Source organism: Arvicola amphibius, chromosome 12, assembly GCF_903992535.2.
Source record: "Arvicola amphibius chromosome 12, mArvAmp1.2, whole genome shotgun sequence".
Classification (NCBI taxonomy): Eukaryota; Metazoa; Chordata; class Mammalia; order Rodentia; family Cricetidae; genus Arvicola; species Arvicola amphibius.
This window is the reverse complement of record NC_052058.2, coordinates 59,445,376-59,465,276: the sequence shown is the minus strand read 5'-3', so window position 1 is coordinate 59,465,276 and position 19,901 is coordinate 59,445,376. Positions and strand designations below refer to the sequence as shown.

Sequence of the window (19,901 nt, the reverse complement as noted above, 5' to 3'; positions counted from 1 at the left end):
TAGTGCTGTGTAGAGCAGAGGCAGGGGGGTCCTTGGGCCTTGCTGGTCAAGTTCAATGAGAAACCCTGACTCAAAGGAGTAATGTAGATATTGATAGAGCAGAATATTGGGATATCCTCTGGCCTCTGGGAGTTCATAAACAGATGCATACTTACACAACATGTGTGAGGATACTCACATACAAATGCGCATGCAAACATAAAAACACTATTACATGAGGACTGAGGTAAAGGCAAAGGCTGGATGGTGTGCAGCATGTCACATCAGCTCAGTTGCCCCGGGGCACAGGAATGACTTGCTTTAGAGTCTTTGAACTTTGTTGTCTGTAACCATGTTCATCACTGAACCTTAGATACAGCAAAAAGGGAGGTGACATAGGATATGCAACTTGAAATTGAGAAGCTGGCTTGCATTTTTGAATGGATAATTTAATACTTAAAAAATGATGTAAATAGTCTCCATGATGGAAAGGAAATGGTTTTAATGAGGGGTCTTCTTTTAGAATAAGGAGGTCCTGCCCAAATCTTCCTCTTGCCTTCCTTTGCCCGGACTCCTCCAGGTCAAATGTAAGTGGGATTCTAGTGAAGTAAGTGGAACACAGAGTACCAGAGAGGGATTCTCTCTTGATGAGTAGTATTCTATTTTAAACAGTGAAATGCATTTTCATAAGAGCTCTCATCCGAGAAGTGCTAGCTGCTTTTCAATTCAAATTCAGCCCCCGTGCATCTTCAAATCAGAAAATCAGAAATTAAATTAAAAATCTTTTGGCAAAGCTGCCAAACAGTTGGCATAATGTATTACATAACCCCCAAAGTAAGCATTTTATTTGTATAAATTTGGGGGATAGTAAAACAAAATTCAAAGCCTAAAATTTCAGTATTGGCATTATTTAAGGACTGATGCGTTAAAAAGCTTCCTCATCCCTCAAGCTTCTATTTACCCTGTTTCTTTGGCATTTTGCTGACATCCTAAAGAAAGTTGCTGAGGTGGCAACATTTCCATGCTTTATTGCACATGAATTTTAAGTGATATAATTTTTCTTTTTACCCCCAAATTTGTCCAATACATTTTGTGAGCTTATTGTTTCAGCTGTGCAGTTTCTTCTGTAATTGTAGTTGGTTGTTTTTACTCTTTGCAATTTGACTCTTTGGGCCCTGCCACCTGCCTTTCAAATAAATACACAGAGAATTATTCTTATTTATGAATGCCTGGCCTTAGCTTGGCTTATTTCTAGCCAGATTTTCTTAACTGAAATTATCCTATCTTCCTTTTGTCTCTGGGCTTTCTACCTTTCTCTATTTCTGTATATTTTTTCTTTCCTTCTTATTCTGCATCTGGCTGTGTGACTGGGTTACTGGCCCCCAGCATCCTCCTCTCCTTGTCTCACTCCCCTCTCTTCTCTTTTTCTTCTTCTATTTATTTTCTCTGCCACACAGCCCCACCTATCCCTCTCTGTCTTGCTATTGGCCGTTCAGTTCTTTATTAGTCCAATCAGGTGTGTTAGGCAAGCAAAGGAACACAGCTTCACAGAGTTAAACAAATGCAACATAAAAGAATGCAACACATTTTGCCTCATTAAATCAATATTTCACAGTATAAATGAATGTAACACATCTTAAAATAAGATTCCACAACATGTAATATTACATGTTTTTTATTTTACTATAGTAGCTATAGGAAAATAATAGTAAAACATTTTGGTGTAGTAATAACTATTGATATGATTTCTGGAGGCATAGCAAAAGGATTGCTGGTTCTGTGTCTCTTCTAGGCTCCTAGATGTTCATTCTTTTTGCTTTTTTTTGTATTGCATTGAAAGGAATTTCTATTCATTAACTTATTGTTCAATACACTATCATCCTCTGCCAAATAACACCTTAAATCACAGTGGTCTAATAAAGTAAACCTATCCCATTCAGCTCTTTACTATATCAAACTATTTTCAGGAGCTGTATGTGGTGGTACATGCTGCTAACCTAAGCATTGGGTGAGTGGAGACAGGATCAGAAGTTCAAGACCAGTCTTGGCTACATGAAACCATCTCAAAAATACTCATATTTTCTTTTTACTTTTATTTTCTCAAAGTTTCCCTTCACTCCCCTTCCCCTAGTCTCTTCCCCTATCTCCCTTCTCCCTCAGATCAACACCTCTTCCACTTTTATTTAAAACAAACAAACAAACAAACAATCAAACAAACAAAAAGAGCAACCCCTCTCAGGGATAGCCACCAAGTTTGGCCTAATAAGATAGCATAAAACTGGGCACAAACCCTGAATGAGACAACCTAGTAGGCAGCAAGAGTCAGGACATCCCCCCATAATCATTAGGAGCACCTCAAGAACACCAAGCTACACAACCATAAGGTATATGTAGAGGATGTAGCTTAGACTCATCCAGGCTCCATGATTGTGGTTTCAGTCTCTGTGAGTCCCTATGAGCCCTGCTTAGTTGATTCCATGGGCTGTGATCTGATGGTGTCCTCTCCTCAAACCCTCTGGCTCCTATAATCCTTCCTCCCCGTCTTCTGTAGGGTTTCCCAAGTTCTGCCTAATGTTTGGCTGTGGGTCTCAGCATCTGCTTCCATCAGCAGCTGGGTGAAGCCTCTCTGATGACTGTTAGGTTAGGCACCAATCTATGAGCATAACAGACTATCACTAGGAATCATTTACTGACATTTTGTCATGTTTGGTTCTATCCTGGGTCTCTGGGCTGACCTGGCTCTAGTTCCTGGCCATCCAGGCAGTGTCAGATGTGGGCTCCCTCTCATGGCTTGGGCCACAAGTTGTACCAGTCATGGATTGGACACTCCTGCAAGTTCTGTGCCACCATTGACCTGGCACATCTTATAGGCAGGACAGATTGCAGTGTGAAGGCTTTGTGGCTGGGCTGATGTCCTAGTTTCACTGCTAGGAGCCTTGCCTGGGTAGAGAAGATGGCCAGTTTGGGCTCCAAATCCCTCATTGCTAGGAGGCTTCACTAGGTCCACTCCTGTAGAATCCAGGGAGTTTCCACTGCACTGGGTCTCTGTATCACCTCTCACATGCCCCCCAGTTCCAGTCATTTCTCCCAGTACTCTTTCCTGGCATCCCTCCCACCCCACCTGACCCCTCCTATTCCCATCCCACCTGCCCCAAGTCTGCCACAAAATCTATTTCCCCTTCTTAAAAAAAAAATCTAGATAAATGCATTTCACCTTACTTGGCATTAACTTATATGAATTATTTTAGTTTAGGTCCTTTTTCTATAGGAAAAGAAATGAACACATGTAATTTTTTATATAGAATAAACTTTATTTTTTAATTAAAGACACAGATCAAAAATAAAAGTTTTATGTACATATGACATAGTGCAAACAAATACCTTAAACACCATGGGTAGACACATTGGGAAAAAAAGGAGATGAGTGACTGAATGATGGGGTGGGGGGATGGGCTTAGGAAGGTCGGCCTGGAACTGCAGGAGGGGGTCGCCTAGTAAAAACAAAACAAAATAATAAAAAAGAAAAACATGTAGAGGGAGAAGACAATGTTTAAATTATAAAATAAATCGAAATAATGGCATGCAAAAATATTCCACAAAAGTCTAATTCAAATGAAAGAATAAACAAACAAACAAACAAAAACCCAAATAAAGCAAGAGACCAGGCAGTCATGCAGGAGAAATGAGAGCACACCACACGGCAGAGCTAGCAGCAATCCAGACTCTCCCAAGGCACTAGCAGCATGCTAAGGCATATGTGCCCGTTCAAAAATGTTACCCTGTTAGACAGTGGTAAAATCCTTGCCATCAAACTTAGGTGAATTAGGATCAGTATTAAAGTTACCTTTTAGATTGCTTGCTTGATTTCTAACCCTAATTTTATGACTCCCCCAAGTTATTTCTGAAGATGTAAATGGTGGACAGGAATTGCTATAGGGTTCTGTTGACTGAAATTTCAGTTCACTCCCTTAGGCCTTCCGCTGGCACCTGACTAGTGAAATATTTTTCAAAGTGAGGAAATTAATAGGTCTCGAGATCAAATGAGCAACATCATCCCAGCACAGCTTAGGAGCTAATTTACAGTTAGGAATTTGTAACTAAGAATCTGAGGTGAATGGTTGTGCGGTATGACAGCCCAGGATCAGTCTAGGAAACATAGTAGGCCCGGGGTTGGTTCTTGGTGGCCCCAGGATTTGTATGAATTCCCTCTGTCTTAGAGCAAGGAACAGTGAAAATCCTGATTTATTGGGAAGCAAGTCCAGGGTATACCAACTCTGGTTTTCTGGATACTTCTCCAGATTCCTAGCCTGCCTCACTTCCCATGAGTTGGGGAGTCGGGGTCCAGAGTTGTGCTGCTGCCTGGCATAAGCCTCTGGAATTTGAGATGATTTCCAGCTCCAGGGGATATAGAAACCTCCATGTTGCAAGGCACAGCTTTGTAGCAGACGAAGGACAGGACAAAGAAGGACTGCCCAGTGGGTTCCAGCAGAAGTCTGCACTTCAATTCCCTCTTTCTAACCAAGTCACTGTGAACTGACTCTTGTGGCCGTGTGGGACTTCACCTTGAACTACCCGGCCAGATATCCAGCAACGTACTTCCTTCTTGCTAAGATGATAGTTGGGTCTATAAAAAGCAAAACCCAAAATGCTTCCTTTTTCTCTTTTTTGAAATCTTCTGTGAGATGTTAATGGAACCAAACTGAGGGGACTTTTTCTTGAGGAATGGTTACCTTTCCCAAAGTCCTGAACCAATTTTTCTCCAGTCCAATTTAATCTGGCTATGCTAAGGAGGCCTCCCATCTATTTAAATGATGAAAAACTTGTTCTTAGTCCCTAACCTTTAAACTGTGGGGGGCCTACAAGCCTTGGGCTTTGAGAGATCTCAGTAATAGTATCCCTAGTGTTTTCATGAAGAAAGTGTAATTGCATTTCTGTCAGGCTGAATGAGATTTATCACCTGCCCAGCAAACGAACTATTTTTGAGTTCTGAAGGGGCTGTAGAACACCCTAATTACCTCAGCATGGTGGGGAGGTGAGCCATTAAACCTAACAGCAAGTCCACAGTGCTGAAGAGACATTCTGTGAGCAGATGCCAAGAACACCTTCCCATGGGAGCTAGTTTGGTGTTCCAATCCAGAAACAGGATCAGACATATTATGCCCTAAAACAGATTTCACTGGCAGCAGGAAAATTTGCTTTAGACATCATGGTGACATTCCCTCAGCAGCTCCTTTCTTTTCATCTTCACTTACCCCATATTGAACACTCCTGTTGCTGTCAGGAAAGCACCATTGATAATTAACAGCGTTACTGGATCTGTTAGTTCGACCATGGATCATGACTTTTTTTTTTCCCTTTTCAGAATTCTATATTTATAGAGTGTTTGAAGGCAAGCGCTGAACATGTGTGGTTTACATGGAAAGACTACAAAAGTCCTGGAGTACTGAATTAACAAATTTCAGAGCTCAATAAAAAGATTCACAGACCCATATAATGTAGTTGAGATTATACACGCAGGTTATATTTTCTTAAATGTTCAGAAAAATAACTTCATAGATTCGTTTTTCCAAATGCAAAGAAAAAGAGATGAAAATGTCATTAAAAATTACTGGTAAGAATGGATGACACCCTCTTAGCTCTGCCCCATTACTACAATTTAGGCTGGTGGTGCCCTCGCCCTGGGATGAACCCTTGGAGGGTTTTCTTTCTATGCTCTCTCTTGTCTGTGGAATCTCACCAAACAAACTCTGCTTGCTTGCTTTGCCCACCAAGCAAACTCTGCTTGCTTGCTTTGCTTAGCATCCCACCACAGATGGGTGAGCCGGAAACATGGGGAAGTGAGGAAAGAAAGGCAACAGGAATGGGGTGTCCTCACATCTTCTCTGGGGAAGTTTAACTTTAAATAGACCTGGCTTCTTCGTTCACCATAACCTCATAAGTATAATGAAATTAGTCAACGCAGTTTTATTCCCCCTGGAAAGGGGAGGAGAGAAAGTAAGGTAGGAAATGACAAGTTTCCACCCAAGGTTTGGTAAGACTTGGTGCTTGTGCATACCTCTTCTGTTTTCATGCACCTAGTCTTTTGGGATCTACCTCCAGCGAGCTCAGGCACTGTTGGCACAAAGCTACCAGTGCTTCCAGATGTCCATCCTGAGCTGGGACTTCACCTTGCTCTTATACTTGAACTCATCACACAACTTTTTGTTGGTGTCAGTAACTGTAAAGTAATCACCATGTCCAATGGCTTTGCTTCGTGCCTAGTGTCCCCAAAACGCTGTTTCCTGAAGCAGGTGACTTGGAACACTAGTTCTGTGGGATGGTGCATGAATGAAGCTTTTCTGATCAAGGAAGTCTGAGAAGTGGAAGAGTCACAGTGTAATCTTATTTATTTTATTTCAGTAAAAGCCATTTACATTGTAGCTGCCATCTCCCAAAGTATACCGATAAAATCACTTTTAGTGTCTGTGTACGAGCTTTATTACAAGCTTAGGAGAGGCGCTTTGGAAGGCTTTGAATTAAGTCAGTTATTTTAGTCAATATCTCTTGCATATATTCTAATTACTATGTCACTCCAGCACCAATAAACAACCCATTGTGTGACAGTATCAAGAGTTGGGAGAAGAATGTGGGTGGAGTCAGGTTGCGTCTCATGAGACCAGATGCTAGATGCATTTCCCAAAGTGCAATTGAAAGGTTGTGGCAGAAAGATGGGAATCTTGAGAACAAATCAAGCAGAGATTTACAATGATGACAGAATTGCTTTGAAAATACAAGTGGAAAGGTGCCAAAGAGTGACAATACTGTCCTTTGGGTTTTTAGAAATATTCCGAATATTATTAGCATACATTAGAATAGTGTGGTTAAAACCAAACACAAGTGACTAGTCTGGTTCCTACCCACAATCTCCCACAGTAGGCTCCATCCACTGAAGGCATGGCTTCTCCACTTGTGGGAAATGGATAGAGAAGGAAATTGCAGCTGAGAAGAGCAATCTGTCCAGCTCTCTTTCCTATAATTATATAATCCTGCTCATGCCTGGCAAATTAAACCAATATTTCTCTTTCTTAACCCCTATTGTCTTCACTTTGGTGGCACAGCCTAGAACCATGCATGGTTAGGGTGCTATCATCAGAACTCGTAACCAAGAGTGTTTATTATCTGGAAACACAACTAGGGAAAGGATTGTCTGTACCTACTGAACACTTATCTTTTCTTCTTAGTGGACACATTGCAGGTTCACTTCACTTTTGTGCCTGGTGAGCAGGTAACACACACTAGCTAGGTTCTCAGTGTTTGTCTTCTGTTGACCTAACATGTAAATAGGCTATCCTTCCTCCTACTTCCTGGTTTTTCCCACAAAGACTTCTTTTTCAGCTGCAAACTGTCACATTGCTTCTTGGCTTCTGGGCTGCTATTTGAGGTTAGAATCCTACAACCTATTATTTCAAATCAGCAAGTAATTTACCTAATCTGCTCTAGAAATCTCCTTTTCTTAAGGACAGGAATACAAAACATTATCGCTCTCCACTTTAGTCATGTTGGACAAATCTGAGCAAAGGGGCAATAGGAATTTACTTGCAGGTGTTCCTGAAATGCATAGGTTCAAATGTATACACGAATGAGGAATTGGGGATTCCTTCAAAGGTAATAATTTATTTCAGGTTTGAAATACAGTTTCACATTTTCACAATAGGTACACGACCTTCAAGGATGATACAGGCTTTAGGAATTTGCTTCAAAAATCCCATTCACAGAATCCATATTAATCCAGCATTAAGAAATTCCAAAAGTGCCAAAAAAGGGAGAGAGAGAGAGAGAGAGAGAGAGAGAGAGAGAGAGAGAGAGAGAGAGAGAGAGAGAGAGAGAGAGAGAGAGAGAGAGAAACAGTAAAAAGTATTTTGGCTCATGTTAATTAAAGAATAGACAAAGAAGACAATTTTTGACTACTACATACTCATGATTCCTAAAAAAGCAAAAGAGAAATTTGATTCAGAACAGGGAGGGAAGAGGGCTACATACAAGTCCATGAAACAAAAGCAGTGCATATGGACACAAACACCCAAGGTCAGAGTGCTAGGGTTTCTGAGAAATGATTCCCACAGATTGGCAGCAGTCAGTATAAGACAGTGGGGTAATTTTTGTATAATTTGAAAATATTATGAGTAAAGTTTGGGGAATATAAAGGTAAAGGCAGTAAGGAAAGTAATACCTTGAGCTGAGTCACATGTGAAGCCCTTGACTAGAGGATGCAAAGTCTCTCCAGTATACCAGCACTAACAAACCTTAAACAGGAGATTCTCTGAGGTTCCCGTCTCTTGCTCTCACACAAACAAATATTTTACATGTATTTATATATACACAACTAACAAGGCATATACTATATATACTTCAAAAACATCATTAAAGTTTCACATACAGAGCACCACAAATTTAAACGTATCTGCTAGACAGACAGCCTATTTTTTTTAAAGACAAATTGAGTTCTTTAGGAAAGCCTAAATGATCTGATGAATTATCCATTGTTTCTCTAAAATTGGCCTTATTCACAGGAACTCTGAGTTCACAGCTAGACGAAATGACATAAAACTCATGACTTGAGTCTTAAACACAATCATCTCTCACTGAACTAAGATAGTTTGGAGATCTGTTTAAGCTTTATTCTCTATCTTACGGGAATCCCCATTGATTTAAAGTTATTCTACAGTTTTCCAAATGCAAAAGGTTCACCTGAAAGAGTAGCTAGCATGCTTCCAAGGAATTAAGCAACCTGTTCCCTGCATGTTTGACAGTTTTGCTTGGAAAGATACATTCCTTTCATTATGCTGCTGACTTTCTGTATTCTTTTAACTTTTACTGCAGAGAACAAATGACCATACAGATCAACTTAGCTTCTTAAGAGTCAAATATCAAATATCCTCAAATATCAGAGTTTAGAGAAAAGCTTCTGAACCTTATCCTTTTTATCAGAGTATCGCTAAAGGGTAATTCCTTTAGGCAGCAGTGCTGTGGGTTTTAATACTAATGGCTATAGACATTACTCTACCTTATCATGTTTCTCATAAGCTTTGTGCCCCTCAGGATATATACAGTATGAGTTATAAAATCTTGTGTATCTCATGTATGTTATGAGAAATGAATTACTGTAATCACAAGTTATGGCAGATCTTCCTAACATAGATCATACATTAGCACAGTTAAAAATATATTCATATTCTTACATACTGAGCACAGATTTACACTGATATTTATGCTCATACATATACATATATAATGCACATGTTATCACATTCATGCTTAATGGCACTTATGCAAGTGCTTTTGAATTTACTTACTCAAAAAGGACACAGATACATGTTTACTATGTATGTAGTGTATTGCTGGAGACATGCAGAGAAAATGAGTACAGAGGAAACATTGACACTCATCATATACTGGTATCAGGTCCCATTTTGTATTTTAGAGTTATGACTACAGTCTAAAAATCACAGATTAATCTATGTGGCTACTTAATTCTAAGTTCAGAGTGCTTACATTACAGGAATTGTTTATTTTGCTTTTGGATAGAATGAGTATATATCTGTATGAACAGCGGAATTGCCAGTGAATAGACCCTACTGCTCTTCTATGCTATAAACACATCTAAAAGCAATAGTTAAGGTTTTGTTAGATGATTTTTGAGAATGTATCTGTTCTAAATCAATACTATTTCATATTCCATCCACAACTGAGTAAATGGCTATTCCAGTCAGCCAACAGGCATGCAGAATTTAGCATTTGACAGTAAAACTGCATTTACTTATCAAACGAGTACAGTTAATTTTTTTTCAAATCCTAAAAACACTGGGTTTATTATGATGATGATGCTAGACAAGATAGAGCAACATCTATTGTGCTGACATCAGAAGCATCAGTCAGGAGGTGAGATATGGGATGGGAACTGGAAGGCCCTTTAGTCTTACATTCCCATCTTAAGGCCTGAAGTGCATGCCACTCCGCAAACTCTGCACACACTAGAACGTCAGGCTCCACTCGCGCCACTGTCTCCTCTTAGCAGGATGAAAACCCTTCAAACGGAAAATATTCTGGAATACATTGCTGAAATTCTGGGGGTGGGGTGGGCTGGGGAGTGCTGGGTGCCACCAAATATAACACAGTAGCAAAGAGACCAAAACTGTCCAGACAAATGGAGACATTTGGGACAGGGCATCTGTGGATCAAGAAGCAAAAGCCAAAGTTGACAAATGCCATTGTTTATGACCGTCTAAGATCAGTGGTAAGAAACTTGGAGAGACAGATCCCCAGTTTGCCTTGACATCGCTTTGTGCTGATCTGAGAAAACCAGTGGTTTTCTGCAATACTTTCCTCTGACAGAAGGAAAATTTTGAAAGACAGCAAGATGCAAAACCACAGTAAGTACACAGCCAAACCCTGAAGCATGTGATTTGTTAGTTGCTTATTTTAGAGACCTCAAAGGAAGAAGCAGAGCAAATCCTAAGAGGAGGGAGTTTTGTCTGATTATGAAGGTTTGCTTAATGTTTTTCCATTTAGTTGGGTCACCTTTTTCAAAGACAATGTGCATCTTGTATATGAGTTCCATTCAGAGAGATTTTTTTTTTCAATGGGAAAAATGAGAGAAGTGAGGAGTGATGATATTATGTCCCTTTTGTGTGCCAAATATAAGTGGGATATAGCCCATTAGAATAAGTTCAATGCAGTGCCATTTAAGTTGGAATTATTTTCATTTTTAAATAATGGTTAAAAGTTTTTATGTCATACTTTAGGGCTACCTGCTTTGGCTAGAAACTGCACAGGAAATTAAAATGAAGTTCACATACAAATCATGTTTGCTACTTTCAAAGGGAGACACCGCAGTTAGTGAAACCTGATTTCCTTCTGTGACTATGGAATAATGTCATGGGACGTACAATTCAGTGGATGCTCATTCAGCTGTCTGGGAGCAGTTAGCTGACAGCATTCCAGTTGGCTTCTAGCTGTTTCCTACATGTGAATCATCTGGCCATATGTAGGTAGTTCAAAACTTAGCCTCAAGGCTAAACTATTAGCCTCTAGGCTAGACTGCTCTTGTAAGTTTTTAGAAAAATTTGTTCTGCAGATCAATATTGCAAAAGCATTTTTGGGAGCAAGTTGGAGCAGGGCATCTGTAAACATGTGAACTGTGCTCTTCAACCATGGTATCCCTGAGTTTCCATACCAGGGATGGTACTTTCAATGCAACTGTGTCATTACGCTGCAGGAGTTAAGAGAGGCTGGAATGGGTAGAGACATTAAAGTTGTTTTAAAGGGATCCTTGCATACTCATTTATATGTAAACCATAGGAATCATGTATTAACTTACATTTAACTTTGCTCCAGTCAAAACAATAATCATAAAAACTAAATGGAGTTAGTTACCCATGTCAAAAAAAAATCAACTGTCAAATTAAATATTTTTAATGTCAGCCTTCCTTCATTAGCGCCTATTAAGAAGTAAATACATAAGATAATAAATTATGTTTCCCCAGACACTTTTAGAAAGGTGATATTTTCCTTGAACTCTGAAAGTAGCCAAATCTATTGACTTATTTTTGGTTCTTACCAAAAAACCCAGGTGTTGCTTCGCTGCTGCTTGAGCTTCTAGGACGAAGCACAGAAGCACAGTCCACTGGTTCTGGGAGGAGCTCCCTAGAGCAAACCCTGCAGGTGTTCCCTCTGCTGACTGCCTCATGCACCTTCAGCAGCCCTAATTTTAAAACCTTGCTTCCTAGCAGTCTTATGAAATAAGGGGAAGAATTCTAAAGGTGATTGTGGAGTAGGTAGTGGCATTAATATCAGACAACAGAGTATCTGCCATCCCAAACAGAATGTGGGGAGAACTTGTGCGGCTCGAAGCTCATTCTTATGTCTGTTAAGAATTGTTATAACTGCTCTGTAGACATCTGAGAAAACTCTTCAGTCATATGTTGAGTAGATAAATGGTACCAAAGTATAGGGCTGCTATACAAAACTACCTTGCTCAGTTAAGGTTAACAGTTAACATGTTAAGTCTTTCTACAGGTTAGCAGTTCTTCATGTCAAACCTCAAAGGTCTGGCATACCATGAGCAATGAAGATGGGTGATGGATACATTAGTAAAACTGGCTACTTGCCTATGGATGTCCACACATGCGCGTACTCATGGTTGACCGCAAAGCTTACAGAATATGTTGCTTTTGCAGAAATCGTTAGTGATTAATTGCCATGCCAGATACTCCATTTAGTCTAACAGTGAGGATTCTAGTGGACGGATTATAGTAGGGCGAGTTGGCGATGGGGGTGGCCTCCGGCTAGAAAAAGAGAAAGAGACAGGTAAAGAAACAGGTATAATAGCAGAACCGTTCTTTTAGGACACTGACAAAGAGCCATCATGCGCATGCGCATGCAATTCAGGTCAAGAGGAGTAGTCCCCATCTGCAGCGATCCTAAGATCGTCACCTTTGAGTCCTCCAGCTATCCTAATTTTCAATGGAGAGTGTTTATTTTTCATTATGCAAATGTTTATTAAAACCAAAGAGATTTCTCCCAATACTAATACAAATATGGAATAATTTGAAAGCCACTGTGGAACATACTGCACAGATCTCAGACAGTTGAGAACAATAGTTACAGAGTAGTGGTTCTCAAACTGTGGGTCACAATCCCTTTGGCAAATCTTTATCTCCAAAGGTATTTACATCATGATTTATAACAGTAGCAAAATTACAGTTGTGAAGTCACAACAAAAATAATTTTACGTTTGGCGAGGGGTCACTACAACATGAGGAACTATATCAAAGAGTTCTGGTATTGAAGGCTAAGAACCACTGTTCCAGAAGGTGAACTGTGCTGAGGTGTGCCCCCTGCAGGAACTAATGAAGTGTATTAAGTATCAACAATGGTTTTGAATCTTTTCTGCAGTGGTTATGAACAGGCTAGGTGTGAGCACCCACGTAAGCTGCATGAGTGACTGCTCTATTTGGAGTCTTCCAGGGCTCATCAAGATTTATAGTAGTATTAGCCACTATCTGGTGGGCCATGGCGTTTCTGAAAACCATCCACGTGATTAAATGTTATTGTACTTGAGAAGTTCAACATTATCAAGTCATATTATTTATTTTTTGAACACATTTATGTTGCAACTGTGCTAATGAGCTTTCTCTGTATGCACTATATACTTATATAGTACTATATACTATATACTTTGAAATAGTGTTTTATATTTCTCTCTAGTTCAACACATGACCTAAGTGGAATTTTTTTTGACTAATCTTCCCAGCTGAGATTTTTTTCAAAAGACTATTTTTAGAGTTGTAGTCATGTTTCTGAACTGGAAGCACTCAGATGATCGATTGGATACCCATTTTCTGGGGTGAAACCCCACAGTTGGAAAAATTGAAAAAAATGATGGGGTGCCTCAAAACCACACCCCGTTTCCTGGTAGTTAGAGCTGGTTCTGACATTTGTGAAGGTCCTGACCTTGACAACTGTCATCTCTCAGTTGAGTAACACACACACACACACACACACACACATACCACACACATCACAAGCTATAAGATATAAGTCAAAGCCCAGGGGAAAGCAGAACAGAAGGGATATTGTTGATTTAATAGTGAGACTATTGACCACTTAGCATGAAGTCATGGACAGTCCCATTTTCCTCCTATACCTAAAAATTGGCTAGGAAACACCAGTACATTCTAATTTAATGTCCTGTGCTATTTTACTCTTCAGCAGTGACTAGATTTTAAAAGGATGCATAGAGATACCTATTGGCAGAGGAACAAGCATAATTGATGCTAGCTGTGCAGTGAACAAGACCTTTTGCAGAAAGGCTCTATGACCACCCGAACTGTTTGGCAATTCTCCACTGAGAAAAAGCAATTTTCTTCATACGACTATGCAAAAACAATTTCCCTTTTGTTAGTATATTCTCCCATGTTTGAGATGGCCATTATCCGTATTCTTTGAGCTTACATCCCAAGTCTTGAATCTGTACCAGTTTCTCTTTTGATGGGAAGGTCACAGGTCTTATAGGTGTCATGCAGTGTTTAGTGTGGTGTTATATGTACTTTTGTTCACAATGACTTTTTGTTCATCTTTCTAGACTCTTTTAGAGTCTAGAGGGAAGGAGGCCCTCTCTGACCTACTTTCCCCTTCCACTTGCTCCAGTGACAATGTGGTCAGTCATCTCGCTAGATTCTGACTAGGGTCACGTTTCCATCTTTACTGGTTACTCATCTCAGTATTCCCGAAGTGCCTGGTCCACAGCTTACCATCCATTTAGTGAGTATTGGAGAGCTGGATAAATAGAAAAATAACCCTGGAAGTTAATAACACCTGATGTTATATCATCCATTGGTCTCATCACATAGAAACAGTGTTTATTAATAGTGACAGTAGCTTCCATTTTTTTTAGATTGTGTGGTTTTAAATTGTGTGTGTGTATGTGTGTGTGTGTACACTTATGAATGTACCTGCAGAGGCCAGAAGAAGGTGTTGGATTTCTCAGAGCTGCAGTTTCATCAGTTGTGAGTTACATTAGGAAAAAAAAACTTGGGTCCTGTGGAATAGTGGTATGTGTTCTCAACCACTGTGCTATCTATTTCCCCCTCCCATGTTGTGCATGTGTAGAATTGAAAATGGAGATTCTTCCTATGAATTATTTTATTATTCAGTACTTTAGTGTTTGGAATAGTACTAAACAATAGCATTGGTCAGGCGGTGGTGGTGCACAGCTTTAATCCCAGCACTTGGGAGGCAGAGGCAGGTGGATCTCTATGAGTTCGAGGCAAATCTGGACTACAGAGCAAGTTTCAGAACAAAAGCTACACAGAGAAACCCTGTCTTAAAAAACAAAACAAAAAAGTATAAGCAGAAAACAAACAAACAAATAAAAACAAACAACCAAAACCTTAAAATAATAGCATCCTATCTCCAAGGAGTTTGACAAATAACCTATGGAGATGTATTTTTAGTAATTAAATAGTTATGAAATATGGGAGTTGGTAGCCAGAATTTAGACTTGAAGGAGGAAGACTCTGCTAGGGTGTAATAATACACTGGTTTAGGGGATGTCGGACTATGAATTCAGTGACACTCAGGACACAGAAAGCAGATTGGATTGCTGTATGCAAACATGATAGGTTAGACAAAGGCTTATAACCCAGAGAGAAAGGAATGCAGCTGAGATCTCCCGATCCTTTTGTTCTTGTCTTATATGTCACTTGCCAGCACTTTACTGCCTGAACTCCCAATACATTTAAAGTTCCTGGAGAATAGAGAATGCACATGCTGTTTTACTGTGTATATTAAGCATTTAGTACATTGAGATTCAGGAGCAATGAATAAATATTTGCTGAACAATAGACAGATGAATGAGTAACTGAAAAGTGCCTAAACAAGATGATAGCCATTGAGGTTGGAGTCCAAGCTAGGTCAAGGTGAGCAGGTCCCATGAGGCCATGTGTATAAATAACACTTTGGTGCTAGAGGCTTGTATTTGAGACAACATGTTTATATAGAAATATATCCTAGAGTAGAAGTTAAAAAACACATCAAGTATAGCTATAATTGCTCAATTATGTGGGTTTTATTTTTTATGGATTGTTTGTAGGCTTTGTGTTTTTTTTTTCATTTGTAACTCAGAAAACATAGCAAAGTTTATTCCTACATTTGTGCATTGTTCATCAGCTACTATGTGGAGCAGACTGTGCCATGCAGAAGCTTGGAATCTACTTTTGAGTGGCAGGGCAAGTGAACTGAGACAAACGTGCAAGAGCTTTGCACGGTAGCACTGCATTTTAAATACGGAACAGTGGGATTCTGGAGCTCGTCACCCCAGTGTACACTCTGATAGGCTTGAAACTGTGACCATGCGGTGATAGCAAGGGCAACGGTGATTTGGAAGACTACACACAGAGTCTGCCAGTGATAAGGGAGTGGAGACCTATGACAACCAAAGGGGACTTGAATTATGCGTGTCACAGGGAAGAGTTTGATGGTGGGAATGGAGAATGGAAAGAAAACTGAGTATTTTGATGGCAGAGCAGATTCTCATTAATCTCATCAGCCTTGGACTGGGCTTGGGGTTGGGGTAGTGGCGAACAGTGGTAGGCAGTAGCAGAGAGAAGACTAGGAAGATAGAAATTTTTGCTAGCTGTCAGGTCTGCTATTCATTCTGTCTACCATACTCCAGAATTTAGCATGATCTTTGGTTTGTTTCATAGTAAGTTTGCTTTTTTTTCCAAATGAATAAATTAGGAAAACCTGTTTACTTGTGAGCTCATTAAGGATGTCCCTAGGGCCATTAACTGAAAAAAAAAAAAAAGGCGTAGTAGTGTGGTGAATTAATGACAGAAGAAAAAAGTGGGAGAATAAGATACCACTACGGTCCTTCTGAATGATTTAGACATCTTTGGAATATACCCAGTTTCATATGAAAGAAATCCATATATGTGCAATATGTGCAATTAAAAATCCTGAAGAGCCTTGACCCACTTACTCTTTTGAAAGAAGTGAATATTATTCTATTTCTAAAACAATAAGAAAAGGAGACTGTATTGTAAACACTGCTAGGAAGAAACTTCAGACAAATTCTAAGACGTGTGCCAACTTCAGCACCAGGAAGGTATATAAGGTTTACTGTTTATTTCACTGGTCTGATTCCCAACCATTCCCATTTCCAAAGACATTTACCTCACAAGACAGTTTGTTTGGGGCAAACTTATTTGTTTTGTACCAAATATTCCTCAGTTGCTTTGTTAAGCGATGGGCTTCATTAAGTAATCCATTACATTGAAATGGAGCATCTTGTATCATTTAACGTTTATTGAAACACTGTGTTGTGTGTGGGCGGTTTATGGTTATGATAGAAGAACCATGTTTCTGCTTTCAAATCAAAGGGAAAGATGTCAGACTTGAAGCTATGGCTGCAGGGATGACCCATTTACAGGATTTTGGACAATGACAGTTTTTGTAAGAAAGTCTGATGCTCATGCAGGGTGGGTGGCATTTTGGGCAGAAGCCTTCACTGATAAGGTTGAGAAGCCACCATTTGTTTCCTTCTCTTACTTTATTGTCTTTTAAGAATAGAAGTCTAATTCCAGCTGGCTTTCTTTCTGTTATCTGGCCTTGAGTGTTCATGATGTGAGGCCGGTCTTAATGGGTTCAGGGAGACCCCACTAGGATAGACTACATTGTTCATCAGCTTTGGGGTGGTGTGTGTGCGTGCGTGCAAGTGTGTGTGTGTGTGTGTGTGTGTGTGTGTTTAGGCAGGCCAGAGGTTGATGTTAGTTTTCCTCAATCACTTTTTACCTTAAATTTTTAGACAAGGAGTTCCTGGCTTTAGCTAGAAGGGCTGGCCAGTAAGCCCCAGGGGTCCTCATGTCTCCCCTTTCCAACACTGGAATCATATTTCCAACACACATACCATTTTTTATTTTTTTTCCCCTTAAGTGTGGGTACTGGGTATCCAAAAGCAGGGTTTTATTTTTTTGCCTTTTGTGGCTTAAGGAATGTCACCAAGCTCATTGTTGTCCGAGAATAGTTTGTAGTAGATGGATGAAAGTATAGGAAAGTATCGAAAGCCTGGTCTATACTTTGAAGTATAGAAAGCCTGGTCTATACTTTGAAGTATAGAAAGCCTGGTCTATATCTTTGAAGGATCTAAAGATAATACTACTCACTACATCTAAGAGATGACATATAGTCTACTGTCAGAATAACAGAATATCTCAGCACTCGGGAGGCAGTGGCAGGCAGATCACTGTGAGTTCGAGGCCTGCCTGCTCTACAAGAGCTAGTTCCAGGACAGCTAGGACTGTTACACAGGGAAACTCTGTCTCGGAAAACAAAACAAAACAAAACAAAACAAAAAAACCAAAAAAGCCCCAAAAACCAAAAAAGAAAAGAAAAAGAATAACAGAATAAACTCTTGATTTTATATATATACAAATTTATCACTAGGAAAGTAAGAATAAATTTATGGTATTTGAAATGAGAGCATAAGGAGAAAATTGGATACAATATTTGGTGACAATAAGTTAGTCTCTGAGGCAAATAGAAATAAAATGTGTTTGTTAGAGTTTATTTAGACTGCTCTATAGATCTGATTTATGTTTCCCTAGCAGGTCTGATGCAATATGCGTACAACAACAAAAGCAACCCAGCTTTTCAATGATGACTCATTCCCATTAAGTCTGTCTCAGTTGAAGATGAGGAAAAGGATTTTACAACAACATTGACTCAGATTATTTCAGGAGATTTACTGAAAGAAAGTGTATTTTTATCGGTTTATAAAATACACTGCATGGCCCTACTTGCACTGGGTTGCCGTGCCCAACCTTAACACATAGGGAGGTACTTAGTCTTAGCACAACTTAATATGCCATGTTTTGTTGTTGCTCATGGAAGACCTGCCCTTTCCTAAACAGAAACAGAGGAGGAGTGGACTGGGTGGTGGGCACACTGGTTGGGATGTAAAATAAACAAATATATATATATATATATATATATATATATATATATATATATATATATTTTAAAAGTACATTGCATGGGGGCCAGGCTCCAAAGTAAATTTTGATTAAGCATTGCAGGTCAACTCATTTTGCATTTTTTCTTTCCCTGTGTATATACAAGGCGCTATCTTGACAGATATGCAAAGAAATATCGTCACTGTTTGGAAGGCTTTTTTTGTTAGGACTGAGACAGGTTAGTAGTGACAACAGCAGGTAAGTGGTAGCTGAGTGGAAGGGGCACTTGGAGTTCTGGCTTAGAGAGAGAGAGAGAGAGAGAGAGAGAGAGAGAGAGAGAGACTTCTAGAGCATAGGAAAAGTAGAGGGTCTGGTGTTCCAGGAATGGGAACAGGTGTCTGTAAAGGATAGGAACCCTGGAAAAGTGCTACTGTTTAGAAAAGCAAGCATCGCCCACCCTTTATCACAAGCATCACATGACTTGTTATAACTCACATCCCAACAAAGTGATCAAACAACTTGGAGAGCTTAGAGGGTGTTTCGGTGTATGAAACTATGTTTAAAAGACTAGTTGTGATATTGGCTTTTCTCTGTTGGCCTCTGTACTGTATCATTACCAACAGGTAAGCTGAGGAGAGGAGGGGGCTAAAGGAGATGGAGAGAAGTAAACACAAAAACAGACACCGAGAAAACAGAGGCAGTCAATGGTTTTTTCCTCCTCCTCCTCCTCCTCCTCCTCCTCCTCCTCCCCCTCCTCCTCCTCCCCCCTCCCCCCTCCCCCTCCTCCTCCTCTCCCTCCTTCCCTCCTCCTCCTCCTCCTCCTTTCCTCCTCCTCCTCCTTTCCTCCTCCTCCTCCTCCTTCCTCCTCCTCCTCCTCCTCCTCCTCCTCCTCCTCCTCCTCCTCCTCCTCCTCCTCCTCCTCCCCCCCCTCCTCCTCCTCCTCCTCCTCCTCCTCCTCCTCCTCCTCCTCCTCCTCCTCCTCCTCCTCCTCCTCCTCCTCCTCCTCCTCCTCCTCCTCCTCCTCCTCCTCCTCCTCCTCTTCCTCCTCCTTCTCCTCCTCCTCCTCCTCCTCCTCCTCCTCCTCCTCCTCCTCCTCCTCCTCCTCCTCCTCCTCCTCCTCCTCCTCCTCCTCCTCCTCCTCCTCCTCCTCCTCCTCCTCCTCCTCCTCCTCCTCCTCCTCCACCCTAACCTTCCCTGGTCCTCACCTCCCTCTCACCTCAGGCTCCAGGAGAGGGAGAATCTGCTTTTGTAGTCTAGAGGAAGAAAGTGAGGCTTGGATGTAGGTAACCCGGAAGCGGCTAAGGGAAGCAGAAGCTTCCACTTTTGGGAAATGCAGTCCCCTGGCACTTGAAGTCATGGAAAAGAAAAAAGCAGGAACAGGGAGGGAAAAGACAGAAATCTGCTCCTCTGGTTGAAACAGTAAAACTCACA

The 19,901-nt window shown here is 40.4% G+C and overlaps 1 protein-coding gene across 1 annotated transcript in view; it reads right to left on the bottom strand.

The window, feature by feature from the left end:
- Positions 1 to 3,377: 3,377 nt before the first annotated feature.
- The window catches only part of Dnm3 (dynamin 3), a 466,696-nt gene continuing 450,172 nt past the window's right edge, over positions 3,378 to 19,901 (bottom strand). Inside the window, exon 20 of the mRNA XM_038349305.2 lies at positions 3,378 to 3,470. Coding sequence (XP_038205233.1) covers positions 3,434 to 3,470 — 37 coding nt within the window. The 3' untranslated portion in view covers positions 3,378 to 3,433. The remainder of the gene's footprint in view (positions 3,471 to 19,901) is intronic.